The 25872-nt window shown below is 32.8% G+C and overlaps 1 protein-coding gene across 1 annotated transcript; it reads right to left on the reverse strand.

Annotated features, from left to right (window-relative positions):
• Positions 1 to 2149: 2149 nt before the first annotated feature.
• On the reverse strand, positions 2150 to 5414 carry LOC111898340 (vesicle-associated protein 2-2). The gene is made up of 9 exons (XM_023894268.3): positions 5019 to 5414; positions 4646 to 4747; positions 4018 to 4088; positions 3839 to 3920; positions 3644 to 3759; positions 3388 to 3558; positions 3032 to 3319; positions 2867 to 2944; positions 2150 to 2584 (listed from the first exon to the last, which is right to left on the reverse strand). Exons 2-9 carry the CDS (start codon positions 4692 to 4694, stop codon positions 2477 to 2479), a joined length of 963 nt encoding a protein of 320 aa, XP_023750036.1. The 5' UTR covers positions 4695 to 4747; positions 5019 to 5414; the 3' UTR covers positions 2150 to 2476.
• Positions 5415 to 25872: the final 20458 nt, after the last annotated feature.

Below are 25872 nucleotides of genomic sequence, written 5' to 3' on the forward strand. Positions count from 1 at the left end.
GTAGATTGTATTTTTTTTAATATACCCTTGTTTTAAATTATGATTTTATTGTAAACCCAAAAATAGCCTGGGATGTAAAAATGTTTTTGAAGTTTTAGAAGTCCACAAATTATATAGAAAACTCTTATAAGTCCCCATATATTTTTGTAGAAAATTTGGCTCATTACATACATATGTTCAATAAGGTCACACTCAACGCACCCAAACGAGCCCTATTTAAGAAACTAATCAACAAAAAATCGAAGTCACGAAAGGAACTAATAGAAAGGGTCCATATGTTCTTAAAGCAAGAAGAGGTAGCGTCAGGAAAAATGAAAGGAGATGGAGAAGAAAAAGCAAATCATAACATCACAACTGAACACCGAATGTCAATATAAAACAACAATATCACACAACCAAATTAACTCATATATCCCTACATCAAATACCATCCACCAAACAAGCCACGTCAATTCAAAAAATTTCAACATGGAAACAGATTAAGAAATCGAAACGATTTAACTAAAGTAGTAGATAACAAGCAACAAACAACGAACAAATGAACTGAGAAATACCCACCAAGAGACTATGAATTCCATGGAACAACAAGACATGACACAATCGAATGTAGCATGTTAAAATGAGAACTTGAAACCAAGATCTAGTCAGGATATTCGAGCAAACTTTTCGAGGGTTACGAATGAAACAACTTGAAAACATTGCACCACCAAAGAAAGGGGAAGGATGACAATGAAAAGAGAAATCTTGATGTTGCAATACAATAGAAACGTGTGGTAACTTTCCTGAAAAAACTTGCCCCATTGTGGTCGTTAATGACCAAAATGGTCCTCCGATACATCGACCCAAGAATGAGCAAAATTCGTCTCTTCTATTAGGGTCCAAGCTGTAATCTAGGACTTTCGATAATCTAGGACTTCCCTATCTGAACCAAATTAAGAGTTTGAAGAAAACATTTTGCAAAGATAGAACTAGAGAAGTAAGATGAATGTTGATGGTTTTGAGAGTAGTAAGAATTGGTGTTAGTTTTTTGTATTTATTGCGGAGAAAATTGATAAAAAATTAAATTCAGGTTAAAAAAACAATTAAAAAAGAATAAAAAAAAATAGATAGAAAGTAGCAAAATCCTGACAAGCGAGAGTCTCGAACTCATCAACTAAAATTTTTTGTTAGAGAGTGGGGGTTGTAGACATTATTATTTAATAAAAAAATAAATTAAATGAAAAGTTCTTCAATAAAATACGCAAAAAGTACATTAGTCGTTTTACTTGGACATTGACCACGACCACATTAAACCCTAAAACCCGACATCTTTTTGCCAAAAAAACAAAAATAACTAAAGTCTTAGGAACTTGATACAAACAAAAGTGCAAACCATCGGACTACCATTGTAGTTTACTTAAAAATAATTAGAACAAAAAAAACGGAACAAAAATAGTTGTTTTTTTCAAAATGAAAAATCAACCAAAATTGTGCACACCTGAGACTATTGGGTGTAAGCAATAGTGTTCCCACGTTATTACATGTTATAACTTGAAGTAAGGGTGGTGCTTTTATGTTATTGTATGTTATAACATGGTATTAAGATGAGAGAGACAGAGAGAAAAAATGATTTGATTGGGTGTTATCTTCGGTTCCCGTTACCACATTCTAATAACACCACATCTGATAACATAAGGCTGGGACGGTGTTCCAAACACTATCACGCGTTTTTAGGGTGCCACATCATAATAACAGGAGTGGGCTTTGCCGACACCTAGTACTCTTATAAAACCCTATTGGCAAACCTTTTGAAAAACAAAAAAAAGCCAGCTTCTTGTTTGATAAAACCACAAAATAACTTATTTTAGTTTATCAACAAACTTTTGATAAAGCTATTTGAGATAGTTTTGGATAAGATTATGGAGCTTTTTCAAAAACATTCCAAATATGTCTTTATTTATATCTATTCCTTTTTTTCTTTAAGTTATATATCTAAATATTCATTTATGTCATTTTACATTGCAATCTAACTTTTACCAAACAATATTAATTCATAAGCTAAGTTATCAACTAGTCTCCCAAATAGAGCCAAAATATAATCCATTATTGATTTCAAAGATCCCACATTTAATAGATCCTATTTCACATTTTATAACATCATATAATCATATAAGCACAAAACGAGAACAAGTAAACATTAAAACAACCATTACTCCGTCTCCAATTAGTTTGGACTACTAAACGAACTTAAGCAGAAACAAAAGAGATCATGTCTCTAATTCTCATCACGTCTACATATCATCATATTATATATTCTCCTATAAGAACACCAACCAAGACCAAAAGACCAAAATGACCCTCAAAACTATATGGACACAAGAGTTTTAGCAGTAGTAGAGACTTTATTGAGAGAAGTTGGGGGCATATAGACACTAGTAGTAGTAGTAGTAGTAGTAGTAGTAGGATGTAGCTTATAAACATAAGAAAAAGAAAGGCACTAGGGGTGCAACAGGTACCCGAAATAAAGGCTCACAAGTGCCACCATAAAGACAAACAGCAATGGAAATCCCACCTGTGCCCTATGTCTCTTACTTCTCAGCAAATCCTGCATCAACAAGGGTATATCAGTCATTTACTAACAAGACTATATGCTGTCACTTTTAGGCAAACAAAAATTCAACAGTTTAAACGATTAATACCAATGCAATAATCACATGTTAAATGAATCTTGTGTTGTTTCATGATATTCTCACATTTTTTTTCTCTATTGTTTAATAAATCAAGGGTTTACTTGGTAAAAATCTTCAATATCAACAGATTTAGCATAACAAAAACCTCATACAAGTTATAAATAATTTAGTTCCAAGAATAATAAAAATGGATTTACCAATTCTCCCTGTAAGAAGTGTTTCTCTTGAGCAGCCGATCTTTTTTCTTCTGTTAAATGTAAAATAGTTGCTTTAGCCTGAGGAAATCAACACAACACTTGATTAATTTAATACAAAAACATCAAAGTAAAATAAAGCTAAAAATTATAAGAAAAAAAACTGACCTCGGTAAGATTTGATTCGAGTCCTTTGACTATTGACTTCATCTCTTCAACAGCTTTAGCTAATCTCAGCACTTCCATATCATTCATCTGCACAGATTCCTCATTTCTTTTTATAAAATCTCTGTTCTGTATTACATAATCTTCATTCTTTTTTACAACTTCTTCTTTCTTTTTAACAGGTTCTTCATTCCTTTTTACAACTTCTTCTTTCCTTTTCATAGGTTCTTCTTTCTTTATTACCTCTACATTTTTAGCATCTCCTTTGGACATTTCCATGCCCTCATCAACCTGACATAAGTTAGAAACTAATTATTCATTCAATTCTCTCTTCGACTACTGAATACAAAAACTATTACCTTGGAATGAGAGGTATGTTTTTGAACAATTTCATCTTTCACTTCTCTGTCATCATCTTTTTGCACAATCTTTAATGTTTCATTGATTGGTGATGATTCAGGTGAGTCTGGTGGAGATATGAGGATCACTTTAAGCCTCTTTTCATCAACAACTTTACCATCTCTAACAAACTGTCAAGATTTATAAATCAGATAAAGAAATTAGTCAAATTACTACTAAAAAAAGAACTTAAAACCTTTTCAGAAAAAAACCAACCATGTTAGAGGTGACATCTTCCTCCTTTGTTCCCTCTGGGACATATGTACTTTGAACTAAGAATTTGTCCCTGCATATCATGTCTGGAGGAGCTACCTTTGGTGCTTGCATAGTAACTGCATTTTGAACAAAAAGTAATTCAGGAGACTTTTTAAGCAAAAAATATTTCAAAACTTTCAAGAAACAAGCTTATACCTGAAAATTCACATGCTGAATGTGGATCAATAACTCCAGTATTTGGTCTGACACAATATTTCTTTGGATTAGTAGTCTTGATCTGCAAAATGTTAACCAAATGGTTAACTATGCTGCTATTCAAGTTTAAAAAGGATTACAAGGTTTGAAAATTTTGAAACATGGAAAACTGCCAGCACCTTGAAAGCAACATGGTGATCGGTTTTATTGATCATTTGAATAGAACATGTGCTTTGTTTCTTCAGTTCAACTGGAGTGAAACATGGGATACCATTGGAAATAGTTAGTTGCATGTTTACAAATATACAATAATGTGCATGCTTGTATACTTTACTTTCTAAACACATCCAAAAAATACATATGTACATCTGTGGGTGTATATACATCTATGGGGTGGGGATGTTGAAGAAGAGGGGTTGTTTTAAAGCTTTTTTCTCTCTTTTTTAGTTGGAAATTACAGGTACCTCACCCATCAACTTACTGACTCTTGTTTTGTTGTTAGGATAAGTCACTTTGCTTGCATTCAAGTACTCAAACCTCAACAAAGCAAGGTGTACAGATTATACCTTTCCCTTTTGACAGCAATTGGCTTAGTAGATACAAGGGTAAAGGCATGAAAATCACAAGTTGTCTATTATTTTGTGAGGGTTACTAATGTGGTTTCTCGCGATTATCCATAGCTCTACTATCTTTTTATCAAATTGAGCTTCATTTCACTTAACTATCACTTCTAGCAGAATTGTCATCTAATCAAACGAATCAGACAAAAAAAAAGATACAGAGAGGGAAAGAGAGAAATCAGCTTACATAAGAACGTAAGTTCTTGCGGTTGAACCTCCAAAATATCTGGTTTCATCTTCGCATCCAAGAGTCAAACAAAAGAAAAAGTGATATATTTAATCCCTTCTCCTGAAAACGAAGACATAATCGTTACAAAATAAACCCTAGCTAACATTAAACGCCAGACATATACAGTCACTAAAACACAGAGTATAGCAACAGATGCTCTTATAAGCTTTGATCTCATATATCAAATCATAGACGGAAGTAAACACAGTTCTAAAACTACAGAAAACGACGAACTGACTCGATTTGAACGAATGTAGCCGATTAAAACTGAAAGCAGGCATTTGATCAAAAAGTGAAGCGAAGATTTGAATTCCATGAAAAGAAGAATCACCTGAAAGGGCGAGAAAAGCAAGAAGGAAATTGACGAATTGAATGTAGCGATGAATTTAATGGGGGAGATAGAATCGGTGTTTGAAATATGGAGTAATGATTCCGTAACGGCTGGGTTGTTGATTCGATTCGATTGGGATTCGATACTGTGTCTGTGGGCCTTGATTGAATCGAGATCGAGAGAAACCCTAATTCAAAATCGGAAGAAAAAAAATGGTTTGGTAGAGAGGAGGGGCTGACACGTTGGTGATGCACGCATTCACACTGACGAATACAATTGCGCTTTTGCGCCCAAAGAAGAATTGAACGCCAAGTTTTTGAAGGCAGTTTGTTGTAGGGAAGACTACTAACGGCAATTGGACACCACCTTGGCTTGGCTGCTACTCTTTTGGCTTGGCTCAACTTGTAAATTTTATATACATAAATTAGTCTAAAAATTACTAATCAAAATTTGGTTGCTAAGATATAAAAAAAGAGAAATTATCTAAAATACCAAACTACACCCTTAGTGACAAAAAAATAGAAAAAAAAAATGGTCTTTTAGAAAATGATCAACGAGAGGGTCATTTGCATATCCATTTTTCTTTTGTAAATTATAACAGTTACATGTTATGAGCATTTTCATAATTTTATGTCATTCTGCGGTATGGATCATCAATCCGCACTATCCTCTCTGCGGGCTAATGGTATCAACTGCGAACTTAACAATATAAATTTTGATAAATCATATTTTTTGTTTCATTTCGAAAAAAAATTTGTCGGAAATGTAGATTTGTGTTTGGAATTCGTATTATAACTTTTTATTTATAGATAAGAAAAATATTAAGAATAATAATATTTTCTGTTTGGATGGTCGCTTGTCTCGGGTCGGGCAGACGGTCAGGATGATGCGGTATCAACAACATCAGTTATAGGTGTGGCCGTGGAACATATTTAAGAATGGAAGTAGTATGATCAACATGATAAATGGAAGGGGATTGATAATCATCAACAACAAAAGTTTTTTTTTAAATGAACTATTTGTTTTGTCTAGGGGTGTAAACGAATCGAGCATGATCTTAAACAGACTCGGCTCGGGCTAGTGTAAGTTATGAGGGGCTCGAGCTCGACTTGATTCGAGCTGTTTTGTATGGAGCTCGGCTCGAGCATATGAAGAATTATATAGGCTTGGTTTGGGCTCGAGATTGGCTCTTTTTTTTGTCTAATGAGCCTAAATAAGCATAAGCTTGGTTCAAGTTCGTTAAGATGCTTGTTTACTAATATCCTAAATGTCTAATTCATCAAATATGTTTTTATTTTAATATATAAAAATAATAATAATGTGTATATATATATATATATATATATATATATATATATATATATATATATATATATATATATATATATGCTCGTTTAGGCTCGCGAGCTCACTGATTAAAGTTCGGCTCGAGCTCATTTAATAAATGAGCCTCATATTTAAGCTTGAGCTCGGCTTAGGCTCGTTTAACTCGATCTCGAGTTGAAGTTTTAACGATTTGGTCCGAGTTCAGCTCACTTACACCTTTAAAATGTAATCATTATACATGAATATCAAATATATGTAATGTGCTTATATTCATAACTAAATATTTATTCAGAAATCTATAAATTGGCAATGTTTCATCAATATAAAATCCCTAAAAGTAATCATGTTCACCAAACCTAAATGTGATGTCTAGAACTTTACACAAAATAATATATATATATATATATATATATATATATATATATATATATATATATATATATATATATATATATATATATATATATAAATTGGTCAATTCTAGAATTTCAATTTTGGTACTAATGACCATGATGCTATATAATTTTGTTATTAATGACTATGTTGGAACTTTGATGACTTAGACCAACTTCAACCAACCACTAAAACACAACTATAGAGGTCAATAAAATGGTGTTCTCATTCCAATCGACCTTTAAAAAACACCATTTAGTGTTTGGAATAGCTTCACACACCAAATATAAAGGTCAAGCTACATGGCCTCTAAAAACCACAATTTTAGTGTTTGGTTGGAATGCAAACACCATTTTAGTGTTATACAATCACCAATTTAATGTATTATAGTTAGAGTTCTTATATTGTAGTATGTAAACTTTCAGCACCACGATCACATAATATAAGTCATCGAACAATAAGTTCTATTTCTTCGACATCCTTCCAAAACAGAATCCATGTTCCTGCAAAATAATTTGACTAGTTGGGAGATTCACCTAATTAAAAAGAAAGGACTTTCAAAATGATATGACTATATATGCATAATCAAATTGTAACTGGGAATAAATTAAACATAAAAAAACACAATTAAGAATGCGACTTGGAAATAGCAAAATCAAAACCACTTGAAAATAGAAGAATCAATATTTGTCGACCATAAGATGTGATTTGCAAAGTTAAAAAGAAACTAGTTAGTAAAAGTAAAACAAATAACAAAAAAACAAATGTAAATAGCAAAATAAAGTGATTCAGCACCACATACTTCCTTTTGCCCACTTTTTTATTTTAAACTCCACCAAATACCTTTTATGCTACTGAAGAAGATCATCCCATCATATTTGATTACATAGGCTTTAGTGGAGAGATTAGATGAGATTTTAAATTAGATAGGCTGACTTATAGCAAAGAACTAAGGAAAAATCCCCGTTATACCCTTATCTGTAAGTATTTTATGGATAAAAATATATAACTTTACTATATGTAATATGTAAGACCTATGTATTATATGGATTCATTTGAAAAAATATATATATAAAAAATTCTAAACATTTGACAAGTTAGGATTTTATAAAAATATATATATTAAATTATTAAAATTAAAATGTTTTTTTCTTTTTTAAATTTAAATAAATAAATAAAGGAAACTAATAAGAGTTTAATTTAAAATTTTAGAAATTAGAAGGAAAGTCAATCAATGAAATTGATATGCATTTATCTATATATTTGTTACAATTATTATATTTAAATACTAGTTGTGAGACCCATATATTATACAGGTTGATTAAAACATAATGTTAAATATGAGCGATTAAATGAGAAGTTTATTTGAATTTAAAATATGAAATAAGTGAAAATTATGACAAAAAAACATGCAAAAAATAAATTAATTAAAATTATGTGTTTAATTGTCAGACTCGTGTATTAAACGAGTTATTATAACAAAATGTTAAATACAAAGGTTAAAGTGTAAACTTATTTGAAACTGAAATTGAAATTTCAAATTTAAAATTTGAAATTAATAGTCATTATGGTAGATTTAATTTATGGAAACCAAATTAATGATATATTGGAAATCTCCCTATTCTAATAAAAGAATAGGTTTAATCACATATTGACAAGTGTCATACAATTAGAACACCTCATTAATGTTATATATCCATTATCATGCCACTTGTCAACCTATTAATTAATCATTTCAAATTTTAAATTTTAAATTTTTTCACTCTAATTACATTAAACTAATAATTGATTTTTTTTATTTAAATTTCAAATTTTAAATTTTTCACTCTAATTATATTAAATTAATAACATTAGATTGAAAAATAAAATAAATTTAATACATATTATAAGATGATATAACTTCATTATTTATTTAAATCAACGATTTAATTTTATATAACTAAAAAAATTTCTCTTAAATAACAACTTATTTAAAATAATTAATTAATAATTTTGACTTTTTATATGAAAGTTTAATTCATTTTATAACTGTGGTTCTCACGAGTTGTAAACTAGTGAATAATGAAGTAAATGACAAGTGGAAAATTAATATATCTCAAAATTATGACAAAATGACATGTGTCAATTAAATGAGAGAATGACAAGTGGCAATAAAATTTTCATTTATTATGGTAGATTATGTGAAATTTAATAAAATGGAAAAAACCATAAAATGGCATGTTGAAAAAAAAAATTAAAATAACCACAAAATGACACGTGACAAAATGAATTAGAGTATGACATGTGGGGAAAAAATGATCTTCATTTATTAGGATAGATTGTAAATCATTTTAATTTAAATATTTAATCCGTTCACATAATAATCATAGACTTATGAGTGTGGTTCTATCTAATGAGTTTAATTTGGTTCTCTTTCTCTCTCTCTCTCTCTCTCTCTCTCTCTCTCTATATATATATATATATATATATATATATATATATATATATATATATATATATATATATATACTAACTTATAAAAGAAATCCTACTATTTCTATAAATAGATCCAATAAAATAATATTATTTTTTAAGACGTTCAACTCTCTAAGCGTAAAGTACAACTAATCATGAATAAAATAATATTAAATTTTAATCTGATTACCTTTGAAATCTTATGTTTTCCAAAAATTTGACCCGATCTCTTATCCAATTAAAATAAAATAAATAATCCATTATATAGGCCCTTTTATTTGTATTTTTTTTAAGTTTTATTTATTATTTATGTCCTTTAATCGAAATTGATCAGTCAGTTGTAAAATCAAATACTTTGTTTAATATGAAGAAAAAATATCTATGTATGATTTATGACTAATAGAAAATTAGTATTCCATTTGTTATTTACGTTCCATAAAATATGGTTGTATTAATTTTATTATTTTTCGGTTTAAAACTTTAGATAGTAAAGTGGATAATAAGATATATCCGTTTAGACTTATCTGTATCAAGCAAACCGGGCTGTTAAGATTAACTTTGATTCTCCATTTTATTAACTTTATCAATACCAATAAAGTTATAAGCAAGTCACTTCGTATGGATGTGTCCTGATTTCTAAAATGAAGGACTATAAACGTACACTAGACACCAAAATATTTATTTTCTTTTGTATTGCGAGGGTTACATTTATTTGTTGCCGTAAAACCGATCGATAACAATATGCATATGTTTTGTGTTACTTGAAATCTAACATGTTTCCGTATAGAACTTATTTCCGAATGAGAAACTATTTTTCGCCGCTGCTTTGCGCGGGTTTACGGCTAGTGTATATATATATATATATATATATATATATATATATATATATATATATATATATATATATTTGGAGAAAGAATAATATGAAATTTTAGAGACTTTTTTGAACATCGTGAAGCTTTCTTAGACATAAACTAAATATTTAAGAGAGTGAAAATTTTCTAATGCCACTAACACTAAAATTCCAACACAATATATAGAAGAATGTGAGTTAGATATTGGTAACCGGTAGTTTAGTAGATCTTCATTTATTGAATACTTTCAACATTTTATTCAATAATTGTCTTTTGTCATAACTGACCTATATCGCAATTCCTTCTTTTAGCTATCTTTTGTCTTCTAGTAATAATTTGAATCGTGAAATGGTATTATGGCGACATAGCAATTTCTTCTTTTGGCTATCTTTTTTCTTCTATTAATAATTTGAATCTTTAAATGGTGTTATGGTCGACATAGCAATTTCTTCTTTTGGCAAAAGTTTTTTGTCTGTATATCATGATTGAGATTAATCAATTGAGTCAATAATGACCTGTAATTATATTCTAGATAATATTTTGATAAAGATTTTTTAGAATCGGCAGCGTTAAGAATTCCAGCTACTAGTTTAGGGAGAAAGAGAAGCGTTCTTGATTTCTTCTATTTTTGCTTATGTAGAATGATAGATTTCTTGATAATATTTGATTACTTTCGTTGAGTTGGCTTGAGGAAGTTTGAATTTTCCCCACCATTTTATCTTATATGGGTAGTTAAGCCAACGAGGATAAATGCATTTTGCTTCTTGATAATTATAAGTCCACGGTATAATCCATAGAGTTTTGAATAACATGGAAAATTATAATAGATATCCAAATTTAGTGATAGATTGAACAAATAACTCTTTGAATTTGAGAAATCCATTCAAAACTTCATGTAGACATTTTGGTATTAAGCCCATGAACTTATACCAATTAACGAACCATCTAGGGTATACACAATCAAAGTTTAGATAAAAAAAATAAACCAATAATGTGAATAATTACGTACAAGGAATGTTTTAGACCAAGCTTCTTGATAATCACAATAAGAATATTTTGGATAGGCAGATATCCTACCAAAATCTTTTCAGAATGGGGATTCAATGACCAATCATTAGAAGAAAAGACATTGAGAATTTAGGCTTTACTATAATCAATTGTTCCTTCTGATGAGTTGGAATGATGAGTAAAACATATAGGCCATATTCTTGAAGAATGGTTTGATAATATTCTCTGGTTTTATAGGAATCAAAATAAAAGGTTTTCCCACGACCAAAATGATGATCAGTGAGAATATGAGATCATTGATTTAATTTTGAAATTTAAGAGTCTTCAATAATTTGAATTCTTTCAATATTTGGATTTATAATATATGGAGTCTTAGTATTCGGAGTAGAAAGAACAGTTTTTTGAGTTCTTAAAGGAGATGAAGATGGAGATCTGATAAAATGAATGATAGCCTTGATTGGAGAAACATTAAGAGTGATAAGTTTTGACTATTTGTTTTGAAAAACATCGGTAAAAAGTACAGATTTGTTTTCTGAAGATAAATGAGAAAATCTATTTGGTTGAGAATGAAAAGGTACAAGTTTTTGAAGGGCTTGTCGTCTAACAAAATTTTGTTTGGAAATATTATTTTTAACATATTTTTCTAAAATCGATTTTGTAGATTGACAATCAATTCTTAATAAAAATTGTTTCATAAATAAATCATCTTCAAACTTTTTAATGCATTGAACAATGCTAAACTTTCATTTTAACTGTTAAATAATTTTTTTGGGTATCATTCCACGCACCTGAAAAATATCTAACTAGTTGTTCATCTTTTGAATTTGTCATTTTTTTTAATATGCCTCCAAATCCTATATCATTTGTGTCTGTTTCGGCTATAGTTTTTAAATTTGGATGAGGTAGATTTAAACATGGTAATGTTGGGATTTTTTGTTTAATAAGTTTGACTATATCAATGTGCTTTTGAGTTCAGGGTTCTGGATTATTTTTTTAACATGTTATAAAGTGGTTTACATATAATTCATAAATCTTTGAAAAAATCGTGTATATAATTTAAGCATCCTAAAAATATTTGAAGTTGTTTTTTGTCTTTAATTTCATCAGAAAATTTAGTTGAAAATTCTAAACTTCTTGATATTAGTTTGATTATATTTTTGATAATATCATAACCTAAGAATCAAATTTGTTCTTTAAATAAATGCAATTTTGTTGCTAAAATAGCTAAACCATTTTTATAAATTAAGTTATAAAATATATTTAGATGTTTAAAATGTTGATTAATAAACTTTGAGAAAATAAAAAAAAAATCATCAATATAAACAATAACAAAATTGTTTATAGGAATGGTAATATCATTCATAGTATTTTGAAATTATGAATGAGCATTTTTTAATCTAAATGACATAACATTTCATTCGAAATATCCAAAAGGAACATGTTTTATACTTGTAAGATTCATGAAGTTGTATCTGCTAGAGACCTGATTTCATGTCAAATTTTGAAAATATTTATTTGAATCATAAAGTTTTTTCAATAAATCTCTTTTATTGGGAACAGGATATCTAATCTATTTTAAAACTTTGTTTAAAGGTTTATAATTGATAACCAATCTTGGTGATTCTCTTTCTAATTTTGTTGCATTCATAACATGAAAGGCTTAACAAGACTACAGTGATTTGGAAAGTCGTATAAGTTTTTTACAGTGTTTTAAAAACCGGTTCGAACCGGCCGGTTGAACCAGGAACCGGAGGTGAGGGCGATTCGATTTCGACCGGTTTTATAATGATTTCATGACCGGATTGAATCGGCCGGTTTTGGTAAAAAACCGGTTCAACCGGCTGAATTAAACCGGAATGGACCGGGTTGAACCAGATATTTTTGGATTTTTGTGTTTGTTTTGACTTCTTTGTTTGATTTTGACATTTATAATGATTATTTTTATATGTTGCATTCTATTTACATTTGTAATACTAAAAAAATGACAAGTTTTGTAATCAATGTATGCAGGATAATTAAAAACATATAAAAATATAGAACCGGTTTGACCATCCGGTTGGACCGGTTAAACCGGTTGAATCGGAAAACGTCACCCGACCGATTCAATTAGAAAACCGGTTTTTAAAACATTGGTTTCTTACCTAATAAACCATGAATTTATTTTTTATAATGAATTTCTAATATAAGGTAATTTAACAATATATTGTTTTCTATTCTAAAAGGCATTTGGAATATTAGTGCAAATATTATATTTAAACTTTAATTTTAAATTTGTTCATTTTGTCTTGAATATGCTTATATTTTAGTTGATTAATTATATGTATGTCATTTATTTCATTAATTAGATATTTAGTTTGTTTTGTTTTATAGCCGAGTATATTTATATTTGAAAATTGAGTTGGTTCCTAAAATTGAATGTAACTTTTGCCAAGAATAATATTTTTAATACCGACTTCATAAACATTAAATGGGTATATCATAGTAATAAAGGATGTTCCTAAAATTCAAGGATAAATGAGATTCTTTACTAAAATTAAATGGGTTTTAAAATATTAGACTTAATCATTCCAAATATAAACATCTGAAACCTTATAATTTACAATTAATTTTGAGCCTCCTGCTCCATTTAACCTAGAAGATGTTTTTTTTCATAGAATTGGTTAGCAATTATTCATTCTTGAATGAACTTATATCTGCACCATTATCTATTAAAGTTGTTATGTTTATTTGAAAATTATTTTTTACTAGAGTAATCTGAGTATTCTATTTTTTAGAAAGTTATGAATTTATAATATTCCTAATTAGTACTTTTTCGTTTAGGGATTGTTTTTCTTTTTTTCAAACAGTAAAAAGTCTATTTTTTATTTCTTTTATTTCATGTTTAACTAACTTTAATTATTCTTAAGGTTCTTGAGTAGAAATTGTTTTTTTTTTTTGAAAATCTTTCAAAGACGTTAGTGAGATCAAAAATTCAGTATTATTAGATATTATAGTATCACTTTCTTTCTTACTAAGCATTTGTTTAATAATTAATTATTAAATATTTTTTTAATAGGATCTAAGTTTTTTAGTAGTTCTTTATTATTCATATTGAGAACATTAATTAAATCATACGAAATAACATTAATTGAATTATAGTGGCATTTACAAATACATTCACATATATCTGAACTATCTCTCTCATAGTTTGTTCTAAAACATTTAAATCATTTGTTTGATAATCATAAATACTTTCTTCAGAATTAGAATATGAATTTAAAACAATTTTTCTTATTTGTCCTTTTAACTCCTCAGATACATTTAATTCATTAATTTTTGTATTGGCATAACAATTGTTGGTTGTGTGACCGATATGACCACATTTATGATAAATAATAATGTCTTTTAATTTTCCTTTAAATTTTTTATATGTCTTCTTATAATATTTTTTTAGAGTAGTCTTTCTTTTTATGCCAATTTTCTGGACTATTATATTTTTTATTTTTCTTAAAATATTTTGAGAATTTTTTCTTATAATTTTTTGATTTTGAAGTAGATGGTCCAGTTAAGAGTTGATATCCATATTGTTTACAAAAAAAATTCCTAATTCATTTATTATTGTGTAGCACCTAGTTCTTGGTACGTATTCTTTGTGATTAACTCTTTAAATATTTTCATTTTTGGCCTTAGACTCGGCAAGTTGATGGACTAACTCGCCGAGTAGAAGCGGGACAAGACGCGGGGTTTAAGCTATGGACTCGGCGAGTCGGGTCCCGGACTCGGCGAGTAGGTACTGTTCGGACAAAAACCCTAATCTGAGGGTTTACACCCTATTTAAACACTTTAACTTGGCCTTCTTCATCCCCTTTACTTCCAGAGAACCTCCATAGCAAACCCTAGCCGTTGTTGAAGCAAATTAGAGCATTTGAAGAGTTTTTGGTGTGCTTGTGATCTAAGGTAGGAAGAGAAGCTTGAAGGAACAAGGAAGGCCTGAAGGGGATCCGAATTGGTGCATCATTTGCAGCTCATTCAAGGTAAAAAGTATGTACCTTGACCTTCCAAATGTTAGATCCCATTTTGGTGGAGTTTTAAAGCTTTATGAGCCATTTCAGCTAGCCAACCACGAATGCAAGCATGGTTGGGGATGAGGGTGCGGATCTAGGACCCTTGAAGGGTCACAAAGCAGAAAGGGGGTGCTTTTCCACCCAAGAAAGGCTCCATGCAACTCAAGGGTTTGTTTTAGGACCTTTTGAGCTTAAAGTCCCATGCAAGCACGTAAATGTTGTTACTTTACATGCTAGAACGGTCCTAGGAGCATAGATCTATCCTTTGATCAAGAGTTGTGCATCAGAAATCGAGATCTAGTAAGAATATGCGACAGACTCGGCGAGTCCAAGCTTGAGTCCCAAGTCATTTGAGGGTCAAAAGGACCCAGTTGAGTGTGGAAAGGTTTAGGGAGTCCTGGGGAGTGACCCAATGTTCTGGACTAAGCCATTGATTCGGGATATTCATGGGACTCGGCGAGTGCATGAACAGACGCGGCGAGTCCAAGGCAATCTTCTTATGGATAAAGATGAACTCGACGAGTTGTTCATAAAACTCGGCGAGTCAAGGACAGGACCTGTTCATCAGTTGAAGATGAACTTGACGAGTTGTTCATACAACTCGGCGAGTCGGATGAAGATTCAGTCGATGTTCATTTAGAAGGAAAACTCGTCAAGTCATCGCCTAACTCGACGAGTAGAGACGGGTATAGGGTCAAATGGAAGGGTAGGGACTCGGCGAGTTGGTGAGCCAACTTGGCGAGTCAGGTCAACTGGAAGTTGACTTTGACTTTGACTTGGGAGGGGTAAAATGGTCATTTTACCCTAAGGACAGTAGCAATGTATGACTAAGTGTTTTGTGGGAATTATAGCCGGAGAATTTCCGAAGCAGCAGCGGCAGCAGGCAGAAGATTTCCACACTGATCAGCAGCTACTACGAGGTGAATTACCTTCCAGTAGCGGTGGGTCTACGGCCACAATGCCGGCCCACTAGTAGGAGTTGTATGTTAGATGATTGTCTTTGTGATATCATATAGGTTTGCTACTACCTAATATGTTATATGTTGGCATGATAGGTTATATGTGATAAAAATAGAGTTCGGTTGTTAGGACCAAAGAGTAGGTCAGACATCCCAGATATGTCTGACAGTATGTGATGATATGTTTGTATGCTGACATGATATGTTATATGTAATAGTGGTAGTAGGAGGGGAATAATCCCCAAGTTCGGTTGTTAGGACCGACGGGTAGGTCAGCACCCCAGAATGGCTTGACATGGGTAGGTCAGCACCCCATAATGGCTTGACACGGGTAGGACGGCACCCCAGAATTGCCTGGCAGTATGTATGTTATGTGGTACGATGGGGGAACTCACTAAGCTCCGTGCTTACAGTTTACAATTTTGGTTTCAGGTACCTCTTCAGCAAAGGGGAAGGAGCTGACGCGGTAGCGGCACATCATACACACATGTTGTCTTCTGCATTATGAGCTTATTCTGGGATTTGTACTCTGACTTTATAGTTGATTTCATGTTTTGGTTTGAAGACATGGAATATGTTTTAAGAAATGATATGACCGAATGTTGTTTATTTACAAATGTTTTGCAAAGTGTTTAATTAAAAATGAAATTTTTGGACTTGAAAATTGGGTCGTTACAAGTTGGTATCAGAGCCCTGGTTTGAGGGATTCAGACACACCTTCGGGGGTGTCTAAACTCAAATCAAGGGAATAAAGGATTTCGAAAAAGAAAAAGTTTTCTAAAAGATTAAGTAAAGAGTTTTAAGAAAGAATGAAGTGTGTGATGTGCGCGACCGACCGAGCTCAAGTAAGTATTCCCCAAAGTACCCTGATGTGCACGAAAGTACCCACTAATTTTGATATTTATAACCTAACAAACTTAAACTAACTAAGCACTTATAGGCAGTGTACCTAGTCAGATTACAGTATAGCTTAGGTAAGTCCGGTGTCGATCACAGGGAACGGTGGTGAATTAATTTAAAATATTTAATTATAGGTTACGAATCACACGAAAGGAATAGAGAAGTAGTTTAATAAATCTCAAACGAACAATTAATTGACAATTCTCGATAAACTAATAGGAGAACAAATCTCTTCAGGTACTTTGGTTTAGATAAATTACACCTTAAAAGCATAGACAATTGCATACACAAATTCATTTATTCATGTTCACCGATTCCTAAAATGATTAGATTCGCGTTCACTATAACTAATCCTTTAGCAAACAAGTCAATTCAAACAGTGATCAGTTGATTAAACTAACATGCTTCCTAGTGTTCAGTTCGTATCGAGCAAGACTTGTAATAATAGTTAATCAAATTGGTCATTCAATTAACCTCTTGTTGATGGTCATCAATCAAGGCCCCCACATTAACTTACTTATTTCCAAGTTAATCCTAGTTTCGCATTCGCTATTTCTAGACTTATAATATTGATGGTCATCAAAGTCATAAGACACAAGTAATTAAGCAGATGTTCATAAACTTAATTTACTTGACAATTAATAGCAACTAATTATCATTAACACATAAGGATCTTTTAACAAGCTTGGCAAGATAAATTAAACATAACCAAACAATTCAATATAGCAATTAGTCCAATAATCAAGGTTTCATTCAATCATAAACACAAAGTAAAAGGTTTTTACACATAAATCAGAAACTAAACACATAATAGTATCACAGTGGAATGCTAAACATGGTCACGTTAACAACCTATATGATTACCGACATGTATCCGCTCTCCAATCCTTCCGATCTCCGATCCCGTTAGCTTAACGGCCTTCCGGCCGCCTTCTAGACCCTCAAAACGGCTTAACATAAGTTAATTATCGACTAAATTAGGTTAGAAGTCAAATCCCCCCCTCTGGTTAGCTGATAATCGCTTTTTATAGCCCTTGGAACCGACTTACGTACGCTGGGCGTAAGTCAGATTACGTTGGGCGTACTCAGAAACTTATCGCGAAGAGTTTATCCAGATGCAAGCAGTTACGCTGGGCGTAACCATATATTACGCTGGGCATAACTCGTTTTTGCTATTACGCTTAGCGTACATGTCCATTACGCGGGGCGTAATTGACTCTTCCAACATTTTTTCTTTCTTTTAGCTTGTAAGCCCTAATTCCGCTCCAGTCTTTTCTTTTGTGCTCCATCAACAACGAATAGCTGCAAATCATAATTCAAAGCATTATAAGTACTTTTTAGTTCTAAAAGAGAATAATAAATGCTAAAATATTAAGATATAATGTATAAATATAATATATATATATATATATATATATATATATACACACATATCATACCCATACAAGTTTATGTTATGCTTATCAGTTTCAGTAGAACAACATGCTAGAATAGGACTAAGGATCTAGGAGTGATGTCTTACGTGTCTGCCTTTTGTGCTTCAGCTTATAAAATTGCATGCTAGAATTGAGTAGACAGCAGTAGGATAGCCTGTTTAGGTTATGTCTGATAGTATGAGCTTAGCATTGTATGCTAGTACCATTCATGTTATGAGAATATAGTTGCTAGAGAATTGTTCCCTGTTGTTCGAATGCTGCTTGCTTTGTGCTTTGTGGGACTCTGAACAATGACAGTTAGCCATTAGGTGAATACGTCACGTCATATGTGATCAGGGTTGAATAATCTCAGAGTGCTGGATTTGGCCCTATTGCGCAGCTCTCGTTTGAGTCATCGCGTCAGAGATCACCAGAGGCATCCTTGAGTCGACTCCCATTATCTTCGGGTCGATCAAGGAAGGGATAGTTGAGTTGATGGAGGATCGCCTCAGGGCGTTCAGGAGCGACATGGCATCTGGCCAGTCAGGATCTCTGTGACAACCGTCAATTTCCGGTCAAGTCAAAGTCAACTAAAGTCAACAAGTCAAATCGTTCGACCCAATTAACCCTTTGGTACTAGGGCTTACATTAGGTAATTACTATACAACTCGCTATTATAATGAGAAATCATCAATGGAAAAGTTCGCATATCTAGATTTTATTAACCTAAAACTGCGTTAAGTAATGAACCAAACCGATAAAATAATGTTGCGTACTTATCGGGAGTGTGTAAGATCCTTAAACATGGCTTAATGGGGTTTACGGACCTTGCGTTGTGAATCCGGACACTCACAAATTTCACACACGAAACCTCTCTCAATCGTTTTCACCCTATCTCTCTCTATCTAGAATCTCTCCCAAATCTCTCCAAGAATGTGAAATCTCTCCCAAATCTCTCCAAGAATGTGAAATCTCTCGTAAATCTCTCTCTGTATGAGAAATCACTCCAAGAATGTGAAATCTCTTCCAAATCTCTCTCAAAAGTTCCTAAAACTTTTTATAGTCTTTCGGGCCATCCTAACCCTTAATCGGGTCAAAAACGGCTTGAAACGGGGTAAAAACGAGTAAAATGGGCTTAAGGACCCGGAATCCACTCTTTAGGGGCAAACCCTCTTAGAACCGAAGGTTCTTATGAGAACCGAACTGTTGAGGAACCGAACCATGCACCAGGGACCAAACCGAGCTCTAGCCTTCGGACCGAACCCTCCCTCTCGGGCCCGAACCTCGGACGAACCGAACCGGCCTTCGCTTCCTACCTTCGCCTTCGGGCTATTTCGCTCCTGACCAGCTTCGCTCCATTTCACCTCCTGACTCACCCGCGCCTTCGGTCCCAGCCTTCTAAGGACCGAACCTAGCCACCTTCGGCCCCCCTACGAGAAGCCTCGCAGAAAGAGCATTTCTTCCCGGTTTTTTACCACGATTTCATTTTAAACCCGTTTTTCATCATTTTAACGTGGGATTTTCACCCAAAACTTTATTTTAACATATAAGGTCCCATATTTATCAATTAACCACGTTTTTGGGGATAAAACATTATCCAAGAAGAGTGGGTGAAGTACGAGAGGTGGAGTGTTGACTTTCCTTTAGTTCATGACACAAGCAACCACCCCCACCCCCACTCCATGACCAGCCACACTCCTCCCACCATACCTAGTCACATCCTTGTACTTTATCATCATTTCCATCCATTCTCACGTTCTAAGAGCTGGGAAAATTCACCCTCTCTCCTCACTTCACTCATTTTCTCTCATTTCCACCAAAAGACCAAACACTTTTCTCTCAACTCTTCTCTCTCAATATCGAGGTTTCCAAGGCATTTTCCAAGGCTTATCTTCATCCCTCTTATGATTAATTCACATCCTCCTACTCAAAATCATGGATTGCTTACACAAATCCCATCAATTTGGTGTTAGATCTACGAATCTTCTAACAACATTCTAAGTGTTCTCGAGTTGAATACTTCTCTTCTTCAACATCCACCCACTGAAATCACTCAAGGTGAGTTCATACCCCTATATTTTCATGTTTTCTTAAGTTTTAAGGGGGGAATACAAGTTAAAACACCAAGAACACAACTAAATTCTTTTAATAGCTTTCATCAGAAAAGTTGGACTCCATTTACGGACTGTTTTGGGCAACTTAAACATTTTAGTTTTCAAAACTGTTTTAGTTGCATGTAGTTCAAGATTTTTATCTTTAAAATGGCTACTTGCACATCTCCATACGATTTTTCTACAATTTATGGTGATTTTTACAAAACTGCCTATCATTTCAAACATCAATCCGGACCAGTCTGTGATTATGGACTTGTTCACACAAGTTAGAGGTCACTAAAAATCATGGGAAAATTTATGAACAAACTAGACTCATTTTCCAAACTCTCAGAATTTACGGATTTTGATTTGGACCTTTGATGATTTATCTACAAATTTTCTAAGAAAAGTAACAGAAAATGTTATCAACAGAAAAATGCTATCGATTTCATTTCACCTTGTAACATGTTGAGCAAGGTGTATCTTTATGTGATTATATGTTATTGCAATATATGACATTTTTGTCTTAGTATATAGACATACATCAGTTAACAAATGGATTTTTACCTTCATAAGCATGGTAATTAATTAGTTGTCATATTGCATGTTATTTCACTTTAGTAAAAGGTATATACAAATCGGTAAACAAAAGAGTTTTTACCTTCACAAATACAGTAGTTAACCATCGTAAACAAAGTTATAACTAATACATTTAAACGTTTTGATAAACTATAATAGGTATGGTTTATGTTTCTATTAACACAACAAACACATTTCAGAAGGTTTTATTCCCATAGAAAAAGGTTTTACACTCACGCACACCACACGTAAACTTGTTAACTTAAATCGTGAGACATCCTTCTCAGTACTCCTAGAGTACGGGTTAAAATTCCTGGTAGTTATAACTAGAGTCTCTTGTAGGGAGAACGTGATAGTTGTGTATAGATCTATATTGGGTTTGACACCCCACACTTTGTTGCTAGCTACAGTGGGACCTGCAGGTCTACGGGTGACAAATGTCATAACAGTTTTCATTAGTATTTTTTGAAGTTTTTTTCTTGAAACGTAGTAGGATCTCCAACAAAATTTTTGATAATAGAAAAAATTAATGTATTAACCATATTTTCTTCTAATGTTGGTATATGATGAGCATTTTCTTGTTTTATTATGGTTTTTATCGCAGTTAAAATTTCGTTCTTTTCTTCAGATGTAACATAGAAATCTCACCAGCCTTTAAGAGTGTCAATAAAACCAAAAAGAATGATATTAACTATTTTAAGTTGAGTATTACCTTTTGATTTGTAAGCATTGGTTTTCATAGTTATTTCTTGAACAATATTCATTATTTGTTGTTCGGAGCAATCATCGATGTTCCATTCGTAAACAGAAGTTCCATCATAGGAAGAATGATCGTACTGAATTGCTCTTTCTTCAATTTGAACATTAGGAAAATAAGGTTTATTCCAATAACTAGTGTTCTTTTTTTATTCCTTCCAAACGTGTTATGTTCAGAATGATTAATTTTATTTAATTGAGACAAATCATTAGTAAGTCGATTAATATGTTGATCATTTATGAATTGTTGATCAAAAGTATGAATATCAATTTCACTATCACTATTAATTTCTTCATATTCATCAGTTGTTATTTGTTAAGAGTATCAATATTTTTAATATATAGTTTTGAAAGTCTTTTTTCCAATTCGCCAATTAGATCTGTAACATCCTGTTTCCTGTCATTTATAGGTCATGGGCCGGAAGTTGATTGTGTAAGGCTTTGGACCTTAAGGAGGCAAAGTTTAGTCCTTGTGGAAGGAGGTAATGTTAGTTAAGGGATTTAACCCTTGAATTGTGTTTTGGGCCGAAATGGTAGAAAGGGAAAAGTCATAGGTCGGGTTCTTGCATGAAATATGGATTTTTATTCAATAAGTTTTTAGTCCAAGATATTTAAATGATATTTTGGAGCTATTTTTGGGTTAGCAACGTAAGTTGGGCGTACTGGGCAAGGAGGATCGCGAGGGATCAACCTGGTACGTTGGGCGTACGCGATCAGACCCTAAACCATAATTTTAGGGTTTTGAGCCCTATTTAAGCTCCTTAACTCCCTTAATTCCTTTCCATTCTCAGCCTCACCCCTTCAACGTCCTCCCTCGAAACTCTAACCCTAGTTTGAGCCTTGTGAGCAAAAAGAATGTGTTTTTAAGTGCTTTGGAGTGTTCTTGGTGCATCTTGGAGGAGAAGTAGATCATTGGAGAAGTGTTGGTTGCATTAGAGCTTGTATATCCATACCTTGTTCACATTTATTCTTCTTCTGGAGGTATAAAGTTTGAATCTTGATGATGTAATTATTAGATTTGGCTAGTTTTGGGTGTTATGAGTTTTTGGTCACTTTAAGTGCATAAATTTTAGATCTTGAAAGTTTTGTGACCTTGTTATGAATAAAGTTCGAAACTTTAGCTATCTAAACAACATATTGATTCTGAAGGTTGTAGACTTGGACTTAATGGATTAAGTTGAAAAATATGCACTTTTGATCCCTTTAATACTTACAGACTAGATCTTGTTTGTTGGGACCATTCTAATGGATAAAGTTGGAAAGTTTATCCATTATGAAGCTATTAGGAACCATAAAAATGTGAGATTGGTTTGTTTATCACTTAAATGCAAGAGTTATGATGTTTTAATGGATTAATAAGTTAGGGTTTTGACTTTTGAACCTTTTCTAGCCATGGATAGTCATAAAGGTGGAAACTTTATGACTTAAGTCGATGTTTTTGAGTCTATATCTGAGCTCTGGACAAAAGGTCTTAATTGATAAAGTACTCAATGGAGAAATAAGATCAGGTCGCGTACGTTGGGCGTATGCAGCTGCCATGGACTTTTGAATTTGTTGACTTTCATTGACCGTTGACTTTTGACCAATTTTGACTTTAGATAAAACTTTAGGGGTTTTGGACTGCTAATTAAGGTTTTACTTGGTTTTGGTGATTAGCGGATTCATGGGAGCACTCAGTGCAGAAAGGGGAACGCGTCTTAGTTTTTCGAGTTTCTTCATTTCAAGTGATTTTTGCCTCATTGTACTCTTGGGTCGATGACACCAATGTCAGCACACTAGTTTGGTTATCTTTTAGAAGAGGGGTGCCATAGAGAATGTATATAGTCATGTAGGATAGACCGAGGACTTTTGATCTAGGCTTTCTTGTATGTTCCATGTTTGGTTGTGGCTCTAGAGTAGGATCACCTATCAAGGTGTTTATATCGCCTCTGAGTATATATGGTTATGTATTATTTGGATTGTTGGTCTTTAGTATGTTTTTATACTGTAGTGATTCGTTAGATCTGTATCCTTGTATATAAGATGTCACTATGTTGTAGTGATCTGTTAGATCTATATCCTGGCATATAACATGTTGTTATGTGGTAGCGATCTATATGACTACATGTACTAGCTAGTTATAATCTAGTGTAGTGACCTAGGGACTATATGTAGCCATGTAGGATAACCTGAGAACTCTTGATCTAGGCTTTCTTGCATGTTCCATGTTTGGTTGTGGCTCTAGAGTAGGATCATCTGTTCGAGTGCCTACTTAATTCTTGATTTTTTATATGTCAACATATGGTGGTAGTGGGTTGAGGCGGTTCTGCTAGAAAATGTCCAAAATCAAATCCCTAACTTATCACAAGATCTTAAACCCCATAACTCATGCATAGGTGGAAAGAAGGGACCAAGATAGCATTTTTATGATTCAAGGCACTCAAAAACAACAGAAAAAGGTCACTCACAAGGTCTTAAGTAGTTCATACTCTACTAGAACAAGAATATGGGACAAAAAGGTACATAAATCTAAATCTAACAAGATTTATCAAGTTATTCATCAAGCTCTGAACTTTATACCTTCTACAGAATGCTCAAGAGGTGCAAATCCCAGATCCACAAGGCTTGAAGCTTTCCAAGTGCTCTCAAATGAACTCCTTCCTTCAAAGATGATCACAAAACACTCAAATAGCTCAAAAACTCTCAAATGATTATTAGGGTTTCGAGGTGGGGGCTTAAAGGGAGTGGAGGTTTATAAGAGAAGGCCTCAAGGGGTTTAGAGCCTTTAAATAGGGCTCTAAACCCTGAAATTAGGGTTTAGGCAATGACTACGTACGCCCTGCATACATAAACTTACGCCCAACGCAAGCCATTAAAACCCCATGTCCACGCAACCTCTATATGTTGTGTAGCGCTAAGTTACGCCCTGCTTAACTTTCAAAATTCCACCATTTCAACATTTAACAATTTACTTAGTGAAGGAAATTTACTTGAGAGGACTGGGTGTTAGATGATTAAGCCCAACTGCTTATCAACCCAAAATTAAACCTTTAGTCCAAAGTGTTATGCTCATAGCCTAAAATTCTTATTCCTTAAGGTCTTCTCCTTAATTTTTAAAACTCGAGACCTTCTCTTGACTAAATAAAAGTCTGCATTCCCAAATAATGAAATATCAAGAAACCGGATGTTACATGGTTGTTTTGTTCTTTATAGTAAAGGTTGGTAAAGGCTTGCTTTTAGGGGATAATGATATCAATAATAATTTATGACACTGACGCTAATTGGCCAATTGGATTCTCTTTCATCAGTTTGCGTTATGATTGTTCAAGAGAGAACAACGACAATGACACTACTTCTAAAACCTACGAGCATTGTTAGTCGCCAAGTGTTTTGCCTCAAGGATGTAACCATGTCATTATGCAATATGGTTGGATGGGGTGATGATTCTAGTTAGGATGAATGCTTGATGGCAAAATATTCGCGATTGACGTACTAAATTTTGTTGATTCCTAATATGGTTTTCATAAAACAACTTGTGGATTGAATTTTTGTTGTACTGGTGTTCCAAATGCAACATATCCACCTAAATTGTAAGGATTATTTGGAGAGACACGCATACCTTCTTGTAGTGTTGCAAAACTCAGCCTAGGCGGTCGATTAATTGAAATCGGCTAGGGGTCGAGGTGCCTAACTAAGAATCATTGATCAAAAAACTCGGAATTGTTAGGACATGATTTGTGGTTTATACTTTACTTTACTTAGCTTTTAAAGTTCTCGATCTAGGATCGAAAACACCATGAATTCGGTGGTGTTTGGACCGAAATTATTGATTAATTTCGGTTGGGCTTTGGGTTGGGCCTTTGTAACTAGGTCTAGGTATATATTGTATAAATTTATCCGTGTTTTGGGTTGGTCATTCTAGTTGTTGATTTTCGACATTTGAGAGAGAAAAAGAGAACCAAGAGACATAAAGAGTCTTATATACTAGACTATTGATTAATATAGTGTGCATTGAAGATTCAACATCGTGTTCTTATTTCATATTTACGATTTGTGTCATTCACTTGATTGAGATTCCGCATCAATCTAGTGATT

The sequence above is a fragment of the Lactuca sativa genome, chromosome 5 (genome assembly GCF_002870075.4).
Source record: "Lactuca sativa cultivar Salinas chromosome 5, Lsat_Salinas_v11, whole genome shotgun sequence".
In the NCBI taxonomy this organism is placed as follows: Eukaryota; Viridiplantae; Streptophyta; class Magnoliopsida; order Asterales; family Asteraceae; genus Lactuca; species Lactuca sativa.

Bases quoted from the DNA above. Each gene is read 5' to 3' on its own strand.
- LOC111898340 (XM_023894268.3), bottom strand. From the start codon at position 4,694: ATGAAACCAGATATTTTGGAGGTTCAACCGCAAGAACTTACGTTCTTA. The intron at 3,760-3,838 runs GTATAAGCTTGT...TTCAAAATGCAG, and splicing joins TTCAGCATGTGAATTTTCAG to TTACTATGCAAGCACCAAAG. The intron at 2,585-2,866 runs GTAAATCCATTT...TTGTTGATGCAG, and splicing joins ACTTCTTACAGGGAGAATTG to GATTTGCTGAGAAGTAAGAG.